Raw genomic sequence first — 14,221 nt, 5'->3', positions numbered from 1 at the left:
CGTGGCCCAAGCTCCGAAAGGTCCCACTCGCTGGTGGGCGGGCTCAATGCAGGACGGGCCGCAGTAGTGACGAACGAGAAGGGCCGAACGACCCACGTGTATGCTCTCTGCTCATGCAATCGATCAGTTCGCAGAGCTTGTGAATGCTTTTTTCTTGCACCAAGATCCGCAACGTGCAGCAATCCAGGGCCGCTGTGGTGTCGTCACTGCACTTGAAATTCGCAGTGGCTGCCGGCAGCCAATAGAGCGTCGCTTCCGCATTGGGCAACGGAGCACGTGGGTGTCCCTTGTCGACGGGTCAAACAATACTGTATGCCACGCAACGTCCTCCACAACGGATACTTCCGCGGACAAGCTTTTCATGGGAGAGCAAAGATCAATTGTATGTTTCGACTATAATGTTCTTTGTCCGGTCGTATTTCAAAGCAGAATCAGCCTCCTCCGCAGATCCGCAAGGCTGTCCGCACTTCCTCCGCAATCACGAATGCATCACCCTAATCATCCCATACGTGTACAGACTACGTCGCACAGAAACATACTCGAGGAAGTGCAGCTGCGAATCCCGTCATACTCCTCCGCAATGTCCTCCGCAACTCTTTGTAATGCATCCAAGCCGTAGAAACGCATATATACCGTCATGTCGATGCTCTATAGACTACCAAATAGACTGCGAACTCTCTCCTCCATTCAACACGACGCCTCACACGGGCCTTCTTCTCTTGTCACTTTCAATCTACTATGGCACCCGTAAAAGTCGGCTTCATCGGCCTCTCCTCCACCCAGTCCTGGGCCGTCTGGGCACACCTCCCCTACCTGAAAGCCTCCTCTAAGTACCAAATTGTTGCTCTCTGCAACTCTTCTGTCGATGCCGCAAAAGCAGCTATTGAGACTCATGGCCTCCCGTCTTCCACGAAAGCCTACGGCTCCCCTTCCGACCTAGCAGCCGACCCCGACGTCGAGCTAGTCGTCTGCTCCACCCGCGTAGACAAACATTATGACTGTCTTCTTCCCGCGCTGAAGGCCGGCAAAGACGTCTTTTGCGAATGGCCGCTCGCGATTAACGCCAAGCAGGCCGAGGACATGCTTGCTTTGGCGCGGGAGAAGGGCGTGAAGACGCTGGTGGGACTGCAGGCTGGCGTTAGTCCTGTGCTGCTGAAAATCAAGAGTCTGATTGAGGAGGGGAGGATTGGGAGGGTAGTGAGTAGTATGTTCCATGGGACGCCGAAGTTTTTTGGGGAGAGCGAGTGGGAGGGAAATGCGTATCAGCAGGAGAGGAGTGTTGGTGGGAACTTGGTCAGTATCTATGGGATGCATTGTAAGTTCACTGAATCATTGGTTGGGCATTGGCACTGACTTTTATCAGCACTTGAAGCTATTCAGGTAGTGCTAGGCCCGCTGAAGGATTATAACCCACTACTGGCAGTGCAGTTCCCGACTGTCCAACTTACTGACCACACTGGTACCCCAACCACGACTGTCCCCCGTACCTCCCACGACCACTTTTTCCTCAACGGCACGTTTGACTCCGGCGCCACGCTCTCGTATTCTCTTCGCGGCGGACCTGCTTTCGACGGTACATGCGGTGCCTTCTGGCGCATTTACGGTACCAAAGGCGCTATCCAGATTACGGGCCCAGACTCGTATCTCCAGATCGCTGACGACAACGTAAAGATCAAGTTGTTTGAGTACGGAAAGGAAGGGCTGAAGGAACTTGATGCTGAGAAGGACGAGTGGTCTGCCGAACAGTATTCGCTTTACTCCAGGAATATTGCGAGGTTGTACGAGGGATTCGCTCACGGAAAGGGTGTCACAGAAGGAGTACTGAACTGGGAAGATGCAGTGAAAAGACATATTACAGTTGAAGAGATATACAAGAAAGCAAACGTACAGTGATGAGAAGCATCTATTCTCATTGAGTACAATCGTTGTACCAACAAACCTCGGTCACTTAAATCTCTGATATCTCTCATTGAATATGCGCACATCTGCACGGTTGATCTCGCCTCCTATCATCAATATGTGCCAGTTAATTGTACACTTTCTAATATTACCCTTGCCGATGTACTAATAGGTTCTTTTCCCCACGATTGCCGATCTGGAAACCCGCGAGGTTGAAACACTAGCACAGCGTCTCGATGACGAGCCAGGTGCCGGATTTGATATGTTGGCTGTACTATTTCTCGGCAGGCGATATCTGCAGTGCCAAACACATTCCGGTCTCTGTGTAAACTTCAGTACATGTATCATTGACGAAGTGCATTTGTTGAGGCAATATACACACTTCCTTTCGCTAGCAGCCAAAAGATGACCTTTCCTTACTGTAATCTGAGCTACTCGATCAACGATATAGTCAGCGGCATTCGGGAACCTATCGCGTAGGGAGAGCTCCTTATTAGTCGGTGATCTGCTTCTCGCCAGTATGATCAAGGTGTCAGCACGTGTGTAGTGGACGTGTATCCTGTGGAAGGTTCTAACGTCGCTCTGCAGCAGATGGGACATATGCAGTGCCAGAGATCTGCTCGGTGTGATCGTATTTGAGAGTTGGCTCTGCGTCGAGAAAACTTCTTGCCTATCGCGACTGTAGTTTCATGCTCACATTCGAATGACGACTCAGCTTGTGTGTGTTAAATCTGTTTGCGGTCCTCCGTCTGGATCAGAGATGGATGATTCAAACGCCTGCTTCTTGTCGCGTTAGAATCTGATTGATCAGGATGCGCGAGCTTCACTGTAGTAGAGTCAAGGGGGAGTAGTGTGGTCATGGCTGCAGCCCTCAGCCTCACAACTTCAGCATCATGGCGGTCGTTGCTACTGTGTCAGCCTTGGGAAGAGATTTAGAGCGGCGGAATTAGTACAAGTCGTAGTTGGTGATATTCGAAGCGCTTGATAACTTTCTACATCATAAAAAAAGAGTTCGTACTGAACTCAGTTAAATTCCAACCCACGTTACTCCTACATGAACTTTTCCCAATCCATACTTCTACTCAGAGCATCCTTCCGGCATATCTTTTCAGGCAAATCACATTTCTAGAACGCTACTTCAAGCCTTCTTGGACTTTCCAATGCTTGTGTCCATGCTGCCCAGTACCCAGGTCGCTACGAAAACGGCGAACATGCCGAGCGTAATGACGACCGGCTTCCTGTAACCTGCAGTCCACGGGTAATCATACGTTACAATCAGATCCCGCTCCCTGAACTCGTCCATGATATTGATGGCATGCAGTTCCAAAGTAGACCTGCCCAATGTGTCCATGAAAGTCTTGTGGATGCTCGTCTTGCTATCGACCAGCGGCACGGTGGTAGAGTACTTGACGTTGGTGGCGCCCTCAGGAAGAATGACGCGAAGATGCACCTTTGCATATTGGATACCTTCAGGAAGGCGGGGACCCTCAAGGAAGGGGACCTTCAATACATAGGTGTCGCCCTTGCTAAGCTTGCGCAAGTAGGTGCTAAGGTCGGCGTTCCAGCCAACCCGGAAGCTGTATTTCCAGCCTCCAAAAACGGGGTAGCGAGGCTTCAATTCCAACAGGTTCTCCTTCTTGCCGGGTCGGAAGCGTGAGGTGGACACGTTACCGATGTCGTCGGTGAAATATGCATCCACGGCGCCGGGGTGCAAGGGAAGGTTGAGCCCCTTCAACGCTGAAGAAGCAGGGTTCAGGTACTGATTCTTCTGCCACTCGACGCGGGAGAAGTGGTTCTTAAGCTCGGCACCCTGGTTGGCGAGCCAATAGCGCTCCTCCGAGGCCAAGTTGCAACCCCAGTGCGAGACCTCAAGATCACGCTCTAGAAGCGAAGCATGGGTTATTGGCTTCGTAAACTCATAGCGCACGCTGACGTCCTGCTCAGCACCAGCTGGAATATCGTTATACGGCCCGTATGTGAAAGTCGAGCCCTGCTTCTGCGGGTCTGCTTTCTTTTCGGCGTTAAGCTCGGCAGGAAGGGTCGTGTAGTCGGGAACGTCACCACTGGGGAACTTCAGCTTCGTCTTCTGTTTCTCGGTGACGTAGGCGGACGGCGTATAAGCGCTGAAGGTGTATTGAACGTATTGCTTCTCGGATTGACCTATCTTCGCAGGGACCGGCGCGAGCGCAGAGAGGACAGAGTATGATATGCTGAGGGTTTGTTGCTCCTTGGGCGCGAGGGGAGTGGGGAGGTGGATCAAATAGAACTCGGTCGAACTATGGCTCGTATCAGCACAATCCAAGCTTCGAAAGTTCGTTGCGCCCTACCTCTGGGCATCAAGCCCTACGACCTCTACCTTAAAGGAGCCCTTGTCTGCGTCCTTCTTGTCCTTGACCTCCAACCCGCCGACTCTCGATATCAAGCTTGTCTCGAATGGCAGGTAGTATTCCGATTGCGGCTTGGAATCAATGTTTTCTATGATAACATTGATCGTTTCTCTCGGGTATGACTTGTCCAGGTTCGTGTTGCGAACCAAGTTGACGTTCTTGAAGACCTGCGACGGCTTGAATGTGCTGGGGAGCACCTGCTTCGACAGCAACGGCTGTGAGAGGTTCAATTCGGCGCAGGCGAAGCTCGAAAGCGCTGCTAGGCAGCTCGAATATAGAGCGAGGGACCTCATGTTGGGTAGCAATCAAGTTACCCAAGCATAGGTGAGGTGAGGTTGGAATTGGGGATTTCGTGGAGCTTGCGCGGCGCTGGAGCTCCAGGAACGTGGCTTCTTACCTTCCGCTCCGCGCGGGTCGCGCCTTCCCTGTTCGGCCAAGACCTCCGCCCCGCCATGAGCTCCCTTAAGCTCCGCGCCGAGGTCACGGCTCTGACACAGATAAGATACTGAACGAGTTGGCAATTGTCCATTCGAGCTATCCTTCCAGCTTGACTCGTGTCAGTGTACGTTGCGAAGCCGATTCGCACTGCAAGAACACAATGCGCCCTGTCATGAAAGCTGCCTACTGGGCGCGCCTTTCGCCAGCCAACAGAGCCACATTCACAGGGCAAGGAAGGCGCTATCTCACGAACAATGGCTTCTTCCGGGTATCGGAGGAGGTACGAGAAGCTCTATACTCTAAGAAACCTGTCGTTGCGCTCGAAACGACAATATATACCCATGGTACGTTATAGATATGTTTTAGTTGCACTCATGGACTGACGCTTTTGTTAGGATTTCCTTACCCCGAAAACGTAGCTCTGGCGTCCCTCCTCGAAAGCGTTGTGCGTGTAAATGGCGGCGTTCCCGCGACTATAGGCATCTTGGATGGAGTAGCACGCGTGGGTATGGACCCAGAGGAATTGATAATGCTCACAGAGTCAGCGGGGCGGTCCACAACATTGAAGCTATCAAGGAGAGACCTGAGCTATGTCTGCGGGCAGCGATTAGTGGGAAAGAACTATAACGGAGGGACCACGATCTCAGCAACCATGTTGCTGGCACACTTGGCCGGCATCAAAATATTCGGTACCGGTGGCCTCGGTGGAGTGCATCGCGGGGCCGAGTCAAGCATGGATATATCCGCCGATCTGACAGAACTTGGCAGGACACCAGTTACTGTAGTTTCTAGCGGATGCAAGAGCTTTCTCGACATACCCAGAACATTGGAATACCTTGAGACAGAAGGTGCCTACGTCGGCACGTTCGCTGACGGGCGCAAGGGTAATGTAGATTTCCCTGCATTCTGGTCGAGAGACAGTGGCGTGAAGAGTCCTACAACGGTCGAGAACGAAATTGAGGCTGCTGCAATAATTCGTACGTATTCCCTACCCATGCATAGATCTTATGGCTCACTAGGGACAGATGCGCAACACTCACTGAACATCTCTTCCGGACTACTATTTGCGAACCCAGTTCCTGTAGAAAGTGCCATTGCTAAGGAGACGATGGACACTGTCATTGAAGAGGCCATACGCCAGGCTAATGCATCGGGGATCACCGGCAAAGACAACACGCCTTTCGTCCTTGCGAAGATCAAGGAGCTGACCAAGGGTGCAAGCATACCCGCAAACAGGGCGCTTATAGAGTCCAACGTGAGACGTGCCGCAATTGTAGCTCGAGAACTTGCAATACTTGAATCAAAGCAAGACAACGCCCAAGGGTGAGCGCCCTGTCTTGCCGCTCAACTATAGACCTTGGTGCTGATGTAGGTATGTAGACGCACTTCTTCGGGCTTCAATCCAGTCTTGTCCAGTCCTGCATCTACAGCACATGACCGCGCAAGTAATGCTTCAACACCACTCTCGATACCTGTTGCAACCCCATCATCCATGACTCCGCAGGCAGTTGATGTTGTTGTAGCAGGTGCTCTGGCAGTAGACTTTTCCTGTGACTACGCGCCATTTACCAACTCACCTGATCAAGTTGAGCCTGCATTACATACGTCAAACCCTGCCGTGGTCAACCAGACTTTAGGAGGAGTAGCTCACAACATCGCCAAAGCAGCGCACCTACTTGGTGCTGCAGTGCAACTTCGCAGCGCTGTCGGCGATGATCTCACCGGACGGGCAGCTATCAGCCAACTCGAAGACGAGGGCATGTCCACTACCGGGATCCATACCCTTCCAAAGCCTGCACGCACCGCTCAGTACGTCGCCATTAACAACGCGAACAAGGATCTTACACTCGCTATGGCTGATATGAAGATACTCGAAAACATACCACAATCTCAATTGACGGATATGCTACGTATCCCCTTTAATTCTCCGCCGCTAGAAGTCCTCGTAGCGGACGCGAACTGGGACTCCACATCCCTCCATAAGTGGCTAGACATAGGCAAGGCCTCGTCACATACAACCACGATCTTCGAGCCCGTCTCCACCGCCAAAGCCCTTCGCATTTTCCCTCCTACATCCAGCCAGGACAAGACCATGTACCCACTCGTCGACATCATAACACCGAACGAGCTCGAGCTCCAAGCCCTACACAATCATGCTTACAGCCTCGGGTTATTCGAGTCACCAGAATGGTTCACGATCATCGACGCCCTGGGTATCCCATCATCCGGTCTACGCGTCCCACTCGCCCACACCACAACACGTGCCCTCGTAGACGCTGGCATTCCTCAACAGTCTATTAAGTTACTCCCCTTCTTTCCTACCATCCTGACGAAGCTCGGTCCGCAAGGTGTTCTCTTAACGCAACTGCTCAAAGCGGATGACCCGGTGCTCAGTTCGGCTGATGAGGCGCAGTACGTCCTCTCGCGCTGTAATAATGGTGATCAGACTGTGGGTGGTCTTTATGTGAGATTGTATCCTACGAAGGTGCTAGAGGCGGAGGAAGTAGTCAGTGTGAACGGGTGTGGAGACACGTTTGTCGGGGCGTTAGCGGTAGGGTTGGCGAAGAAGAAGCGGGTGCAGGATTGCGTTGGGCTGGCACAGAGAGCGGCGGGTTTGACGCTGAGGAGCAGGGAGAGTGTTAGTCCTGAGTTGAAGACTCTGCAGGGGGAAATATAGTTTTGGTCGGGCACAGATGGAGAATTCGAGTAGGGGGGAAGAACATCAACACTAAATACATTGTAAATACAATAATGACATCCACACTCAATAATGGTACAGTTGGTCACCTCTAGACCACGTCGACTCCTGAACTACTACCACACCTGCCTCCTATGTTGCCACAGCGGAACTTCTCATCCTCAAATTCGGAGGGTGGGCGGTCACACCGACAGAGCTGAGATGCGTGCTGAACGTGACCGACTGCATAAGTGGCGCGGTCCGGCGCGCTGGTTTCGAAGTACCTGTTGGTGGCGTCCCCTTACCGAGTTGCAACTTGAGCACTTCATGTGTAGCAGTCTGAGCCCAGCTATTGAACTGCTTCACCGCGCCTTGAACCCTAGACACTTGTCAGTCTCGTGCGTCTCCCATCTGTTCAGGGCCAAGCAACAACTCACTTTGCATCCCCCTCCGCCGCGCAGAGATCCAGCCTCAGGTCCCCCTTATACTCCTTCTCACACGTAAAACTCGACTCCTGCGGCCTCGTTCTATCAAACGTGTATATCATGAAGCACTTACTCTTCCCATCACAGTATATCGGCGGACAATTCTCGCCCTTCTCATCACCACTGAATGTGACAGAAACACCACCAGCATATCCCGGGCACATCTCGAGCTTCTTCCCGTGCATCGCCTCCGTAGCGTCGAAATCCGTGACGGCCACATCCGGCTTACCGCAGTCCAGCAAACTGACGTCGTAGTACAACCTCTTGAACTTATCGCTTGTTGCGGGGTTCTGGTAGAGCGCGTACTCTAGTTGCGTGATTTCCTGGTCTGCTGTGTCGTTGGTTTTGGCGATCTTGATTGATATAGCTTGGCCGGCAAGCTTATCTTCGTCCGGGCAGTAGGGTGGCGTTCCAGTGTACGCGCAGCCGCCGCTTGCGCGGTAGGGCTCGGTGTGGTAGCCGTGTGAAGCGATTTCGTGGTATATGGCGTCGTCAGGAGTGCCCCAGCCTGCGTCTGGGTTGCGGGATCTGTACATAATGAGTGTTTGCATGTTTTGGGATTGGAGGGAAGAGGTGACTCACCCGCCTAGATAGTGAGCGCCAACGGATACGAAATAGACATTGTGAGGGCACCAGTTGTAGATTACGACGTTTCCGAAACTCCCGCCGTCGTCTGGCAACTTCAGGTCCTTAATTTTGGGCTCCGGAGGTGTACCCGTCGCGCGGATCGCTACTGATGCAGAAGGCGTAGATTGTGCCGACGAAATAATGTTTTTCAACGAGGGTTTGACATTTGCGGTCGTTGGTGGTGAGGCGTCGCCGGCGACTTGTGATACAGAGCTTGTTGCTTGTAAATGTATCACTGACACTATGGTCGTTGCTGAGGATACTGGAACAACGGTGTTATAAAGCATTAGCGACCGTAGGAGAAGTGTACGCATGTTAGGCGTTCGCATCGGTTTGATGTGTGAGATTCTTCAATGCAATGAAATCGTTTGTAGGATCAACAGTAGACGCAATATGTCAAAATACGAGAGCGAGAAGACAGTCTGTACAAAAGCAAGGCATAGCGCTTTTCTTGTATCTCACCGTCATGATCGAGTCAGACTCATTGTAAGACCTTCAGCGAAGGAGTCTAATTGAGGGTCAACCATTTTGCAAATATGTGACTGTAAGAAGGAAACACCATACATCAGTGACTGACTAGCAATCTACCAAGGCTGGGAGCACGAGCTTCAAGTGCCTCAGAAGTGGGCATAGCATTAATGTTGAATGCTAGCATAAGCACTGCAGGTACAAGCTGCATTTACATCAGTCATTGTTTCCTACTTTCCTTTGCTGACATACAGAGACGAGACGAACCATATTGGAGTCTTTAGGTACGGTGTTGCTACGGTGTTTGTATGTAATAGATCCCGAATACAAATCTCAGCAGTGAATCTCGAAGCTCTTTTGCACATACTTCACTTTCCACAGGTGTCAGTCACTATATATATCAAAACGTTAGGAACATTTTCATCGAACAGATCACGGCTTGCCCTCAGCTCGCCTCGTGCCACCATCGTGGTGTAGGTCGTGATTCAAGGATCTTATCTGACATAGCGCAAAGTCGCCTCGGAGCGGGTTCGATCCTTGGGTTCGGTACTTTTTTGCTCTTTTTTTCTTTTCACTTTTATTTTTCTCACCGCGAGCGTACTTCACTATCTGCCATCACCTTAGGGCTTTCCCCTCTGGTATTCCGAGCAATATAACCGTGATGCGATAATAGTTTCAACGGAAGCTCAAGCTAAAGTTTTCCGTTTTTCGTGTTTTCTCTCGAGGTTTTATACCCATTCGAAGACCCCAGCCTTGTGTGCTCCTCTTCCGCCTTCGACAGGATCACCCGAACGGCTCAATCATGCTTACATTTATCACGACCCAAATCCATCTCTAGCGCACAACAACACGAGTAGAGAGCGCGGAGGTCGCCCCAAGATACCCTAATTTGTTAGGCTTCAATATGCCTTCTCAGCCTCACAGGTGCTCAGCCTTCGCAGCAAACGGTTGCATGCTGCGAGGCGCGTCGGAATCTTTATCTGACTGAAACAACAGCCTCGAGAATATGTGGATTCATTGTTTTGTTTTTTTGGCACTGTGATTGCAAGGGTATGCACTTGTTCAGCCGTCAATTTGATTCTGGTAACCGATGTTGATGAGTGATACTTCGTGAAAGCGAGGACGCATATACTAACCTGATGTTCTTCACAAACACTGCACACTGTGAGTAACATAAGCTTTGCGGCAGGAGGCATACCTTACATATTAACAATAAGCGTACTAGACCTCTGACTCTTATTCCCTCTTCATGCCAACTCTGCCAATACCCCTCAAACCCCAGCTAAAAAGCAAAGCTGTGCCTACACTGCCCGCAAACGTATACCAGAAAGCAGCTCTGTATCCTTCCATGAGTGCTTGAGGGCTCTGTTTGTCGGCCCATTTACTGTTGTCTGTAACACTGGCGGCAATTACGCCGCTCGTCGCAAGCCCTACGCTTTTACCTATCTGTGCGATCGTATTGAAGACACCACCTGCTAAGGCTTGAGTCTTCGCTGGAAATACAGATGTAATGACCAGATTTGAGACGGTGAACATGGCATCGGCGCCGATGGGAGATAGCGCTACAGCAGGGAAAGCACACGCCCAGTACGTCCTGCGACAAGAAGTCAGTGCCTATTTTAAACAAGGAGTTGATGTTTCCTTTGCTTATATCCAGATGAGCGAAGTGAAGACCTTGGCTTTCGCGTAGTGGATACTCTGTACGGGGCACTTACCATTCAGGCTGTATAATGCACAGAAGGAGCGCACCTATCGCGGTCATTGCCACTGCGAAGACAACAGCCCAGTCCGCACGGATTTTGTGCGCCAGAAGACCCATGATAATATTCGCTAGAGCTCCTGTGAAAGGCTCGGGTAAAAAGCGAACTGATGTTTGTATAGCAGAAATTTCCTGTACATCTTGGAAGAAGAGCGTAAGGAACGACTCGATAGCGTTGAATACACCCCAAGTCATGAAGACCCCGATGCAGATGGTCGTGAAGATCCGGTTGCGCCACAGGGAGTTCGGAATGACGGCAGGCCTGCCCAGTCGCTCTTGCCGACCGACCCAGAATATGAAGAGGGGGATCAAAGCAAGTGATATTACAAGCATTGAGAGCGTGGCAGGCTGTTTGATACTCGCTCCGCTGTCGCTGATCAAACTACACAAGTGAGCAGAAATTGATAGACTATAGGATGATGGCAAGACTTACGCAAACGAGTATGAGAGCATCGCCAACGATGCAGCTCCGATCGCGATGCCGACCCAATCGATCTCTGTACGTAGTCGTTTCCAGACATCCTTCTGTGCCACATCGACTTTAGGCAGGCCGAAAAGACCTATCACAAAGACGACAGTGTTGATAATCGCTGCAATGTGAAAGCCCCATCTCCAGCCGATGGTGGTTGAGAAGACACCTCCAAGGGTAAGGCCTACAGAAAATCCGATGGGCTGACCTCCACCCATGGACGCAAAGGCGACTAGAGACACGAAGAAGAAGTTAGTGTAAGCCAGAGAATCAAGACAGCGTCGTAGTTATGTCTAGAAAATAGCTAGTCATGTAGCGATACGTACCATTCCTACTCTTGCCTTCAGGGAAAGTGCTCGTGATGATGCTGACAGCAGAAGGTAGGCAAAAACTGATTGCCACCCCAGCCAATGCACGAAATACGATGAGCTGCGTTGAGGTTTGGGCGAGGCCGCAAGCTAAGGTAAAGGCAGATTGCAATACGCAACCTGTGAGGTACATCGGTCTGCTGCCAACAACATCGGCCACAGAACCGAGCAATAACAGAGTGCAACCGCATGCGAGCGCATAGATGGAAATTGGCCTTCCAGTCTTAGTACTGAGGGTTCTTCTTACAGGCCTCAACAGACGTACTCACCACAAGAGTAGACTAGGCGGGATTTCCAGCTCCGCCGCCATAGTCGGCAGACCCACAGTGACCAATCCAGCCAAAAGCGTGCTAATCATAGTCACGCATACCACCGTGACTAACACAATGGCCGTCGTACCCTTCGTCGGTGCTTGTAATGCTGTTGAAGTGACAGAGTTGATCGGCTGGAGATCATCTACTGCCGGCGGTGCGTCATCGCCCTTGGTGTGCACACTTGAAGGTTGCGTAGGGGCTATAGGCGTAGACGCATAGGGTTCCAACTCGATCGAGGTGCTGGAGCGCGACATTTTGCGAGTGGGTTACCTAGATGTGTCAGGAGGTGTGCGGTCGATGGCTTAGGGATGTAGTGAGATTCATTTTATCAGATTTTCTTTCTAGACGCGGAATAGCTCTGACGCGAACCGAAGGATCATTCAGGGCAACGGTACTACCACGTGACTACCTCCCGAGGTCACACTCTGATAAGCCGTGCATTGGGCATTCGAACATATCTATTGTTTTGTTACTCTATCGTGTTTGGGCAATCCGGCTATTGTCGCTGCCACTTGTGCATCCTTCAAAGCCGTCTTCGTGCGCGTTTATTACATGCTGAATTTCATCTGCGATGTCGGACCGAGCTTCACCACATGTAGAACCACGTAGCAAGATAAAGGAAAGCGTCATTACATGACGATTTAACACTAAATGTAGAATGTTGATCTTATTAGGAGCATGAACCACGTGCTGCCGAGCTGTACCGAGCGGGCAAGGCTGTCAATGAGTGCGGTGGTGAGTCATTGTGTCCAGATTCCTGCTCGCCGCCATCACCCTCCTTCCACGCTATGCCTCACCCTTGCCAAACTTCCGGCTTTGGTGGTACGAACCCATACAAGCTGCCCTGTAGCCCGTAATCATAGCTAGAGAAGTACACATCTGCTCAAACTGTGAGCATTAAATCTCTTCCTCCAGATGTCTACAACACAGTCTTCAGTCTTCGAGGAAGAGACATACCTTTCTGTCCCCTAGTATACACACCTGGAATCTTAACCTTATACCCTTGTCCTGGGTCCACACCGGCATCATCATTTACGACCTCTACATGCGCGCAGTTGACGTAGAACTGGGAATCCTCAGGGTTTGGGAATATATGTTCCCAACGAACAAGGTATTGCCCCGGAGGCGTGGTAGCCGGGATAGTAAAGTTCCACTGCGCAATGCCGTACCATCAGCGTCGTCACACAAGACAGGTAGGTGTTGAACATAGCAAAGAACCTACGCTCGTCGACCTAAACGTGCCCCACAACGCCTTCAAAGAATCGTAGTACGGCTTGTTAGCCGGATCGTCAAAGTCTACGCTTTGCGAGGTACGTCCCGCAATTTGATGGATCTTGTACCAGCCGCCTAGAACGCAGCACTTGTTAGCATCTTTTTCACTCAGATAACTGTCCTTGCACGCCCCCACCTTTAGTATCAATGGTTGAGCTTACCTTGACCCTGATACTCATCCAGTCCTCCGTCCTCCACCTTGCTCAACCACGCACTCGCAAACCCCGGGTGATACATACTTGGCGGGCTCGTGAGTCCCACGCCCACGAAAAACCCTACCTGGTCTCCCGCCTTCACAGTCGCAGATTTAGGATGCGACCACCCGAGCGAGGCATTGCGACCGCAAATAAGATCCGTGGATTCAGGGTCGGTGTTAGGGTCGTAGATCTGGCTGGAGGGGTTGGAGGCGACAGGCGAGACTTCGCGGACGTATTCGAAGGGGGTGGTGATTTGGTGGTCGAAGATGAAGGTGCTAGTGACCCCTTGTGGTGAGTCAGTGTGCGGACGAGCAGGAGATGAAGACGGAGGTACGCACAGTGGGCATGGGCAATCGCAGCGTTGAGGAGCAGGAGCGTGAGAGCTTTCATGGTGTCTCTTGAGATCTGCGCAATATGCATGCTAAAGCGAACGTGCTATGAACACTCGAGGTTTCTGAGCAATATATACGAAGGCTTCACTTGAACGCTAACCTACTGTCAAAACCACCCTTTCTTAGATGTAGATATCATTGCAGATACTCTACTCTTCGGCAATTGGTGCAAAAAGTATGCACATATGGCCACGATCCTTCGCAATGTCTTACCTACGTTACGACAGTCGCTCTATGTTGTGTCTAACGTACTGAGACATTAATCTAAGCGGGTACTCGAGTGCGTTCCTTATGTGGAAGCTGTAGCTAAATGGTGCAACGACATTGCGTTCCTATAGGCGCACCCACCAATTAGCCTGAACTGAGCTCTTGGATTTCAGTTGCTATAGTGCGGATCATACAATGCACGATTGACAAGGACGTGAAACGGAATGAAATAGAGATGGAAATCTAGTAGTACATTCATTAA

General features: G+C 51.2%; 7 protein-coding genes across 7 annotated transcripts; 3 read left to right on the top strand and 4 right to left on the bottom strand.

The window, feature by feature from the left end:
* Nucleotides 1-738: 738 nt before the first annotated feature.
* On the top strand, nucleotides 739-1,893 carry N0V89_011038 (uncharacterized protein; the record flags this gene model as incomplete). The annotated part of the gene is made up of 2 exons (XM_056219774.1): nucleotides 739-1,315; nucleotides 1,364-1,893. The coding sequence occupies 2 exons, from the start codon at nucleotides 739-741 to the stop codon at nucleotides 1,891-1,893; spliced, it is 1,107 nt and encodes a 368-aa protein (XP_056066901.1).
* Nucleotides 1,894-3,037: 1,144 nt separating this feature from the next.
* OST1 (dolichyl-diphosphooligosaccharide--protein glycosyltransferase subunit 1) lies at nucleotides 3,038-4,579 on the bottom strand (the record flags this gene model as incomplete). Its single annotated transcript, XM_056219773.1, has 2 exons — nucleotides 3,038-4,175; nucleotides 4,227-4,579. The coding sequence occupies 2 exons, from the start codon at nucleotides 4,577-4,579 to the stop codon at nucleotides 3,038-3,040; spliced, it is 1,491 nt and encodes a 496-aa protein (XP_056066900.1).
* Nucleotides 4,580-5,065: 486 nt separating this feature from the next.
* N0V89_011036 (uncharacterized protein) lies at nucleotides 5,066-6,051 on the top strand (the record flags this gene model as incomplete). The annotated part of the gene is made up of 2 exons (XM_056219772.1): nucleotides 5,066-5,072; nucleotides 5,144-6,051. 2 exons carry the CDS (start codon nucleotides 5,066-5,068, stop codon nucleotides 6,049-6,051), a joined length of 915 nt encoding a protein of 304 aa, XP_056066899.1.
* Nucleotides 6,052-6,216: 165 nt separating this feature from the next.
* Nucleotides 6,217-7,401, top strand: N0V89_011035 (uncharacterized protein; the record flags this gene model as incomplete). The annotated part of the gene is made up of 1 exon (XM_056219771.1): nucleotides 6,217-7,401. The coding sequence occupies one exon, from the start codon at nucleotides 6,217-6,219 to the stop codon at nucleotides 7,399-7,401; it is 1,185 nt and encodes a 394-aa protein (XP_056066898.1).
* A 433-nt stretch (nucleotides 7,402-7,834) lies between these two features.
* N0V89_011034 (uncharacterized protein) lies at nucleotides 7,835-8,827 on the bottom strand (the record flags this gene model as incomplete). The annotated part of the gene is made up of 2 exons (XM_056219770.1): nucleotides 7,835-8,414; nucleotides 8,469-8,827. The coding sequence occupies 2 exons, from the start codon at nucleotides 8,825-8,827 to the stop codon at nucleotides 7,835-7,837; spliced, it is 939 nt and encodes a 312-aa protein (XP_056066897.1).
* Nucleotides 8,828-10,217: 1,390 nt separating this feature from the next.
* Nucleotides 10,218-12,145, bottom strand: N0V89_011033 (uncharacterized protein; the record flags this gene model as incomplete). The annotated part of the gene is made up of 5 exons (XM_056219769.1): nucleotides 10,218-10,543; nucleotides 10,731-11,122; nucleotides 11,174-11,441; nucleotides 11,536-11,792; nucleotides 11,847-12,145. The coding sequence occupies 5 exons, from the start codon at nucleotides 12,143-12,145 to the stop codon at nucleotides 10,218-10,220; spliced, it is 1,542 nt and encodes a 513-aa protein (XP_056066896.1).
* A 1,162-nt stretch (nucleotides 12,146-13,307) lies between these two features.
* N0V89_011032 (uncharacterized protein) lies at nucleotides 13,308-14,012 on the bottom strand (the record flags this gene model as incomplete). The annotated part of the gene is made up of 2 exons (XM_056219768.1): nucleotides 13,308-13,635; nucleotides 14,005-14,012. 2 exons carry the CDS (start codon nucleotides 14,010-14,012, stop codon nucleotides 13,308-13,310), a joined length of 336 nt encoding a protein of 111 aa, XP_056066895.1.
* Nucleotides 14,013-14,221: the final 209 nt, after the last annotated feature.

Source organism: Didymosphaeria variabile, assembly GCF_027946475.1.
Source record: "Didymosphaeria variabile strain IMI 356815 chromosome Unknown scaffold_8, whole genome shotgun sequence".
In the NCBI taxonomy this organism is placed as follows: Eukaryota; Fungi; Ascomycota; class Dothideomycetes; order Pleosporales; family Didymosphaeriaceae; genus Didymosphaeria; species Didymosphaeria variabile.
This window is presented reverse-complemented; position numbering and strand designations above follow the sequence as displayed.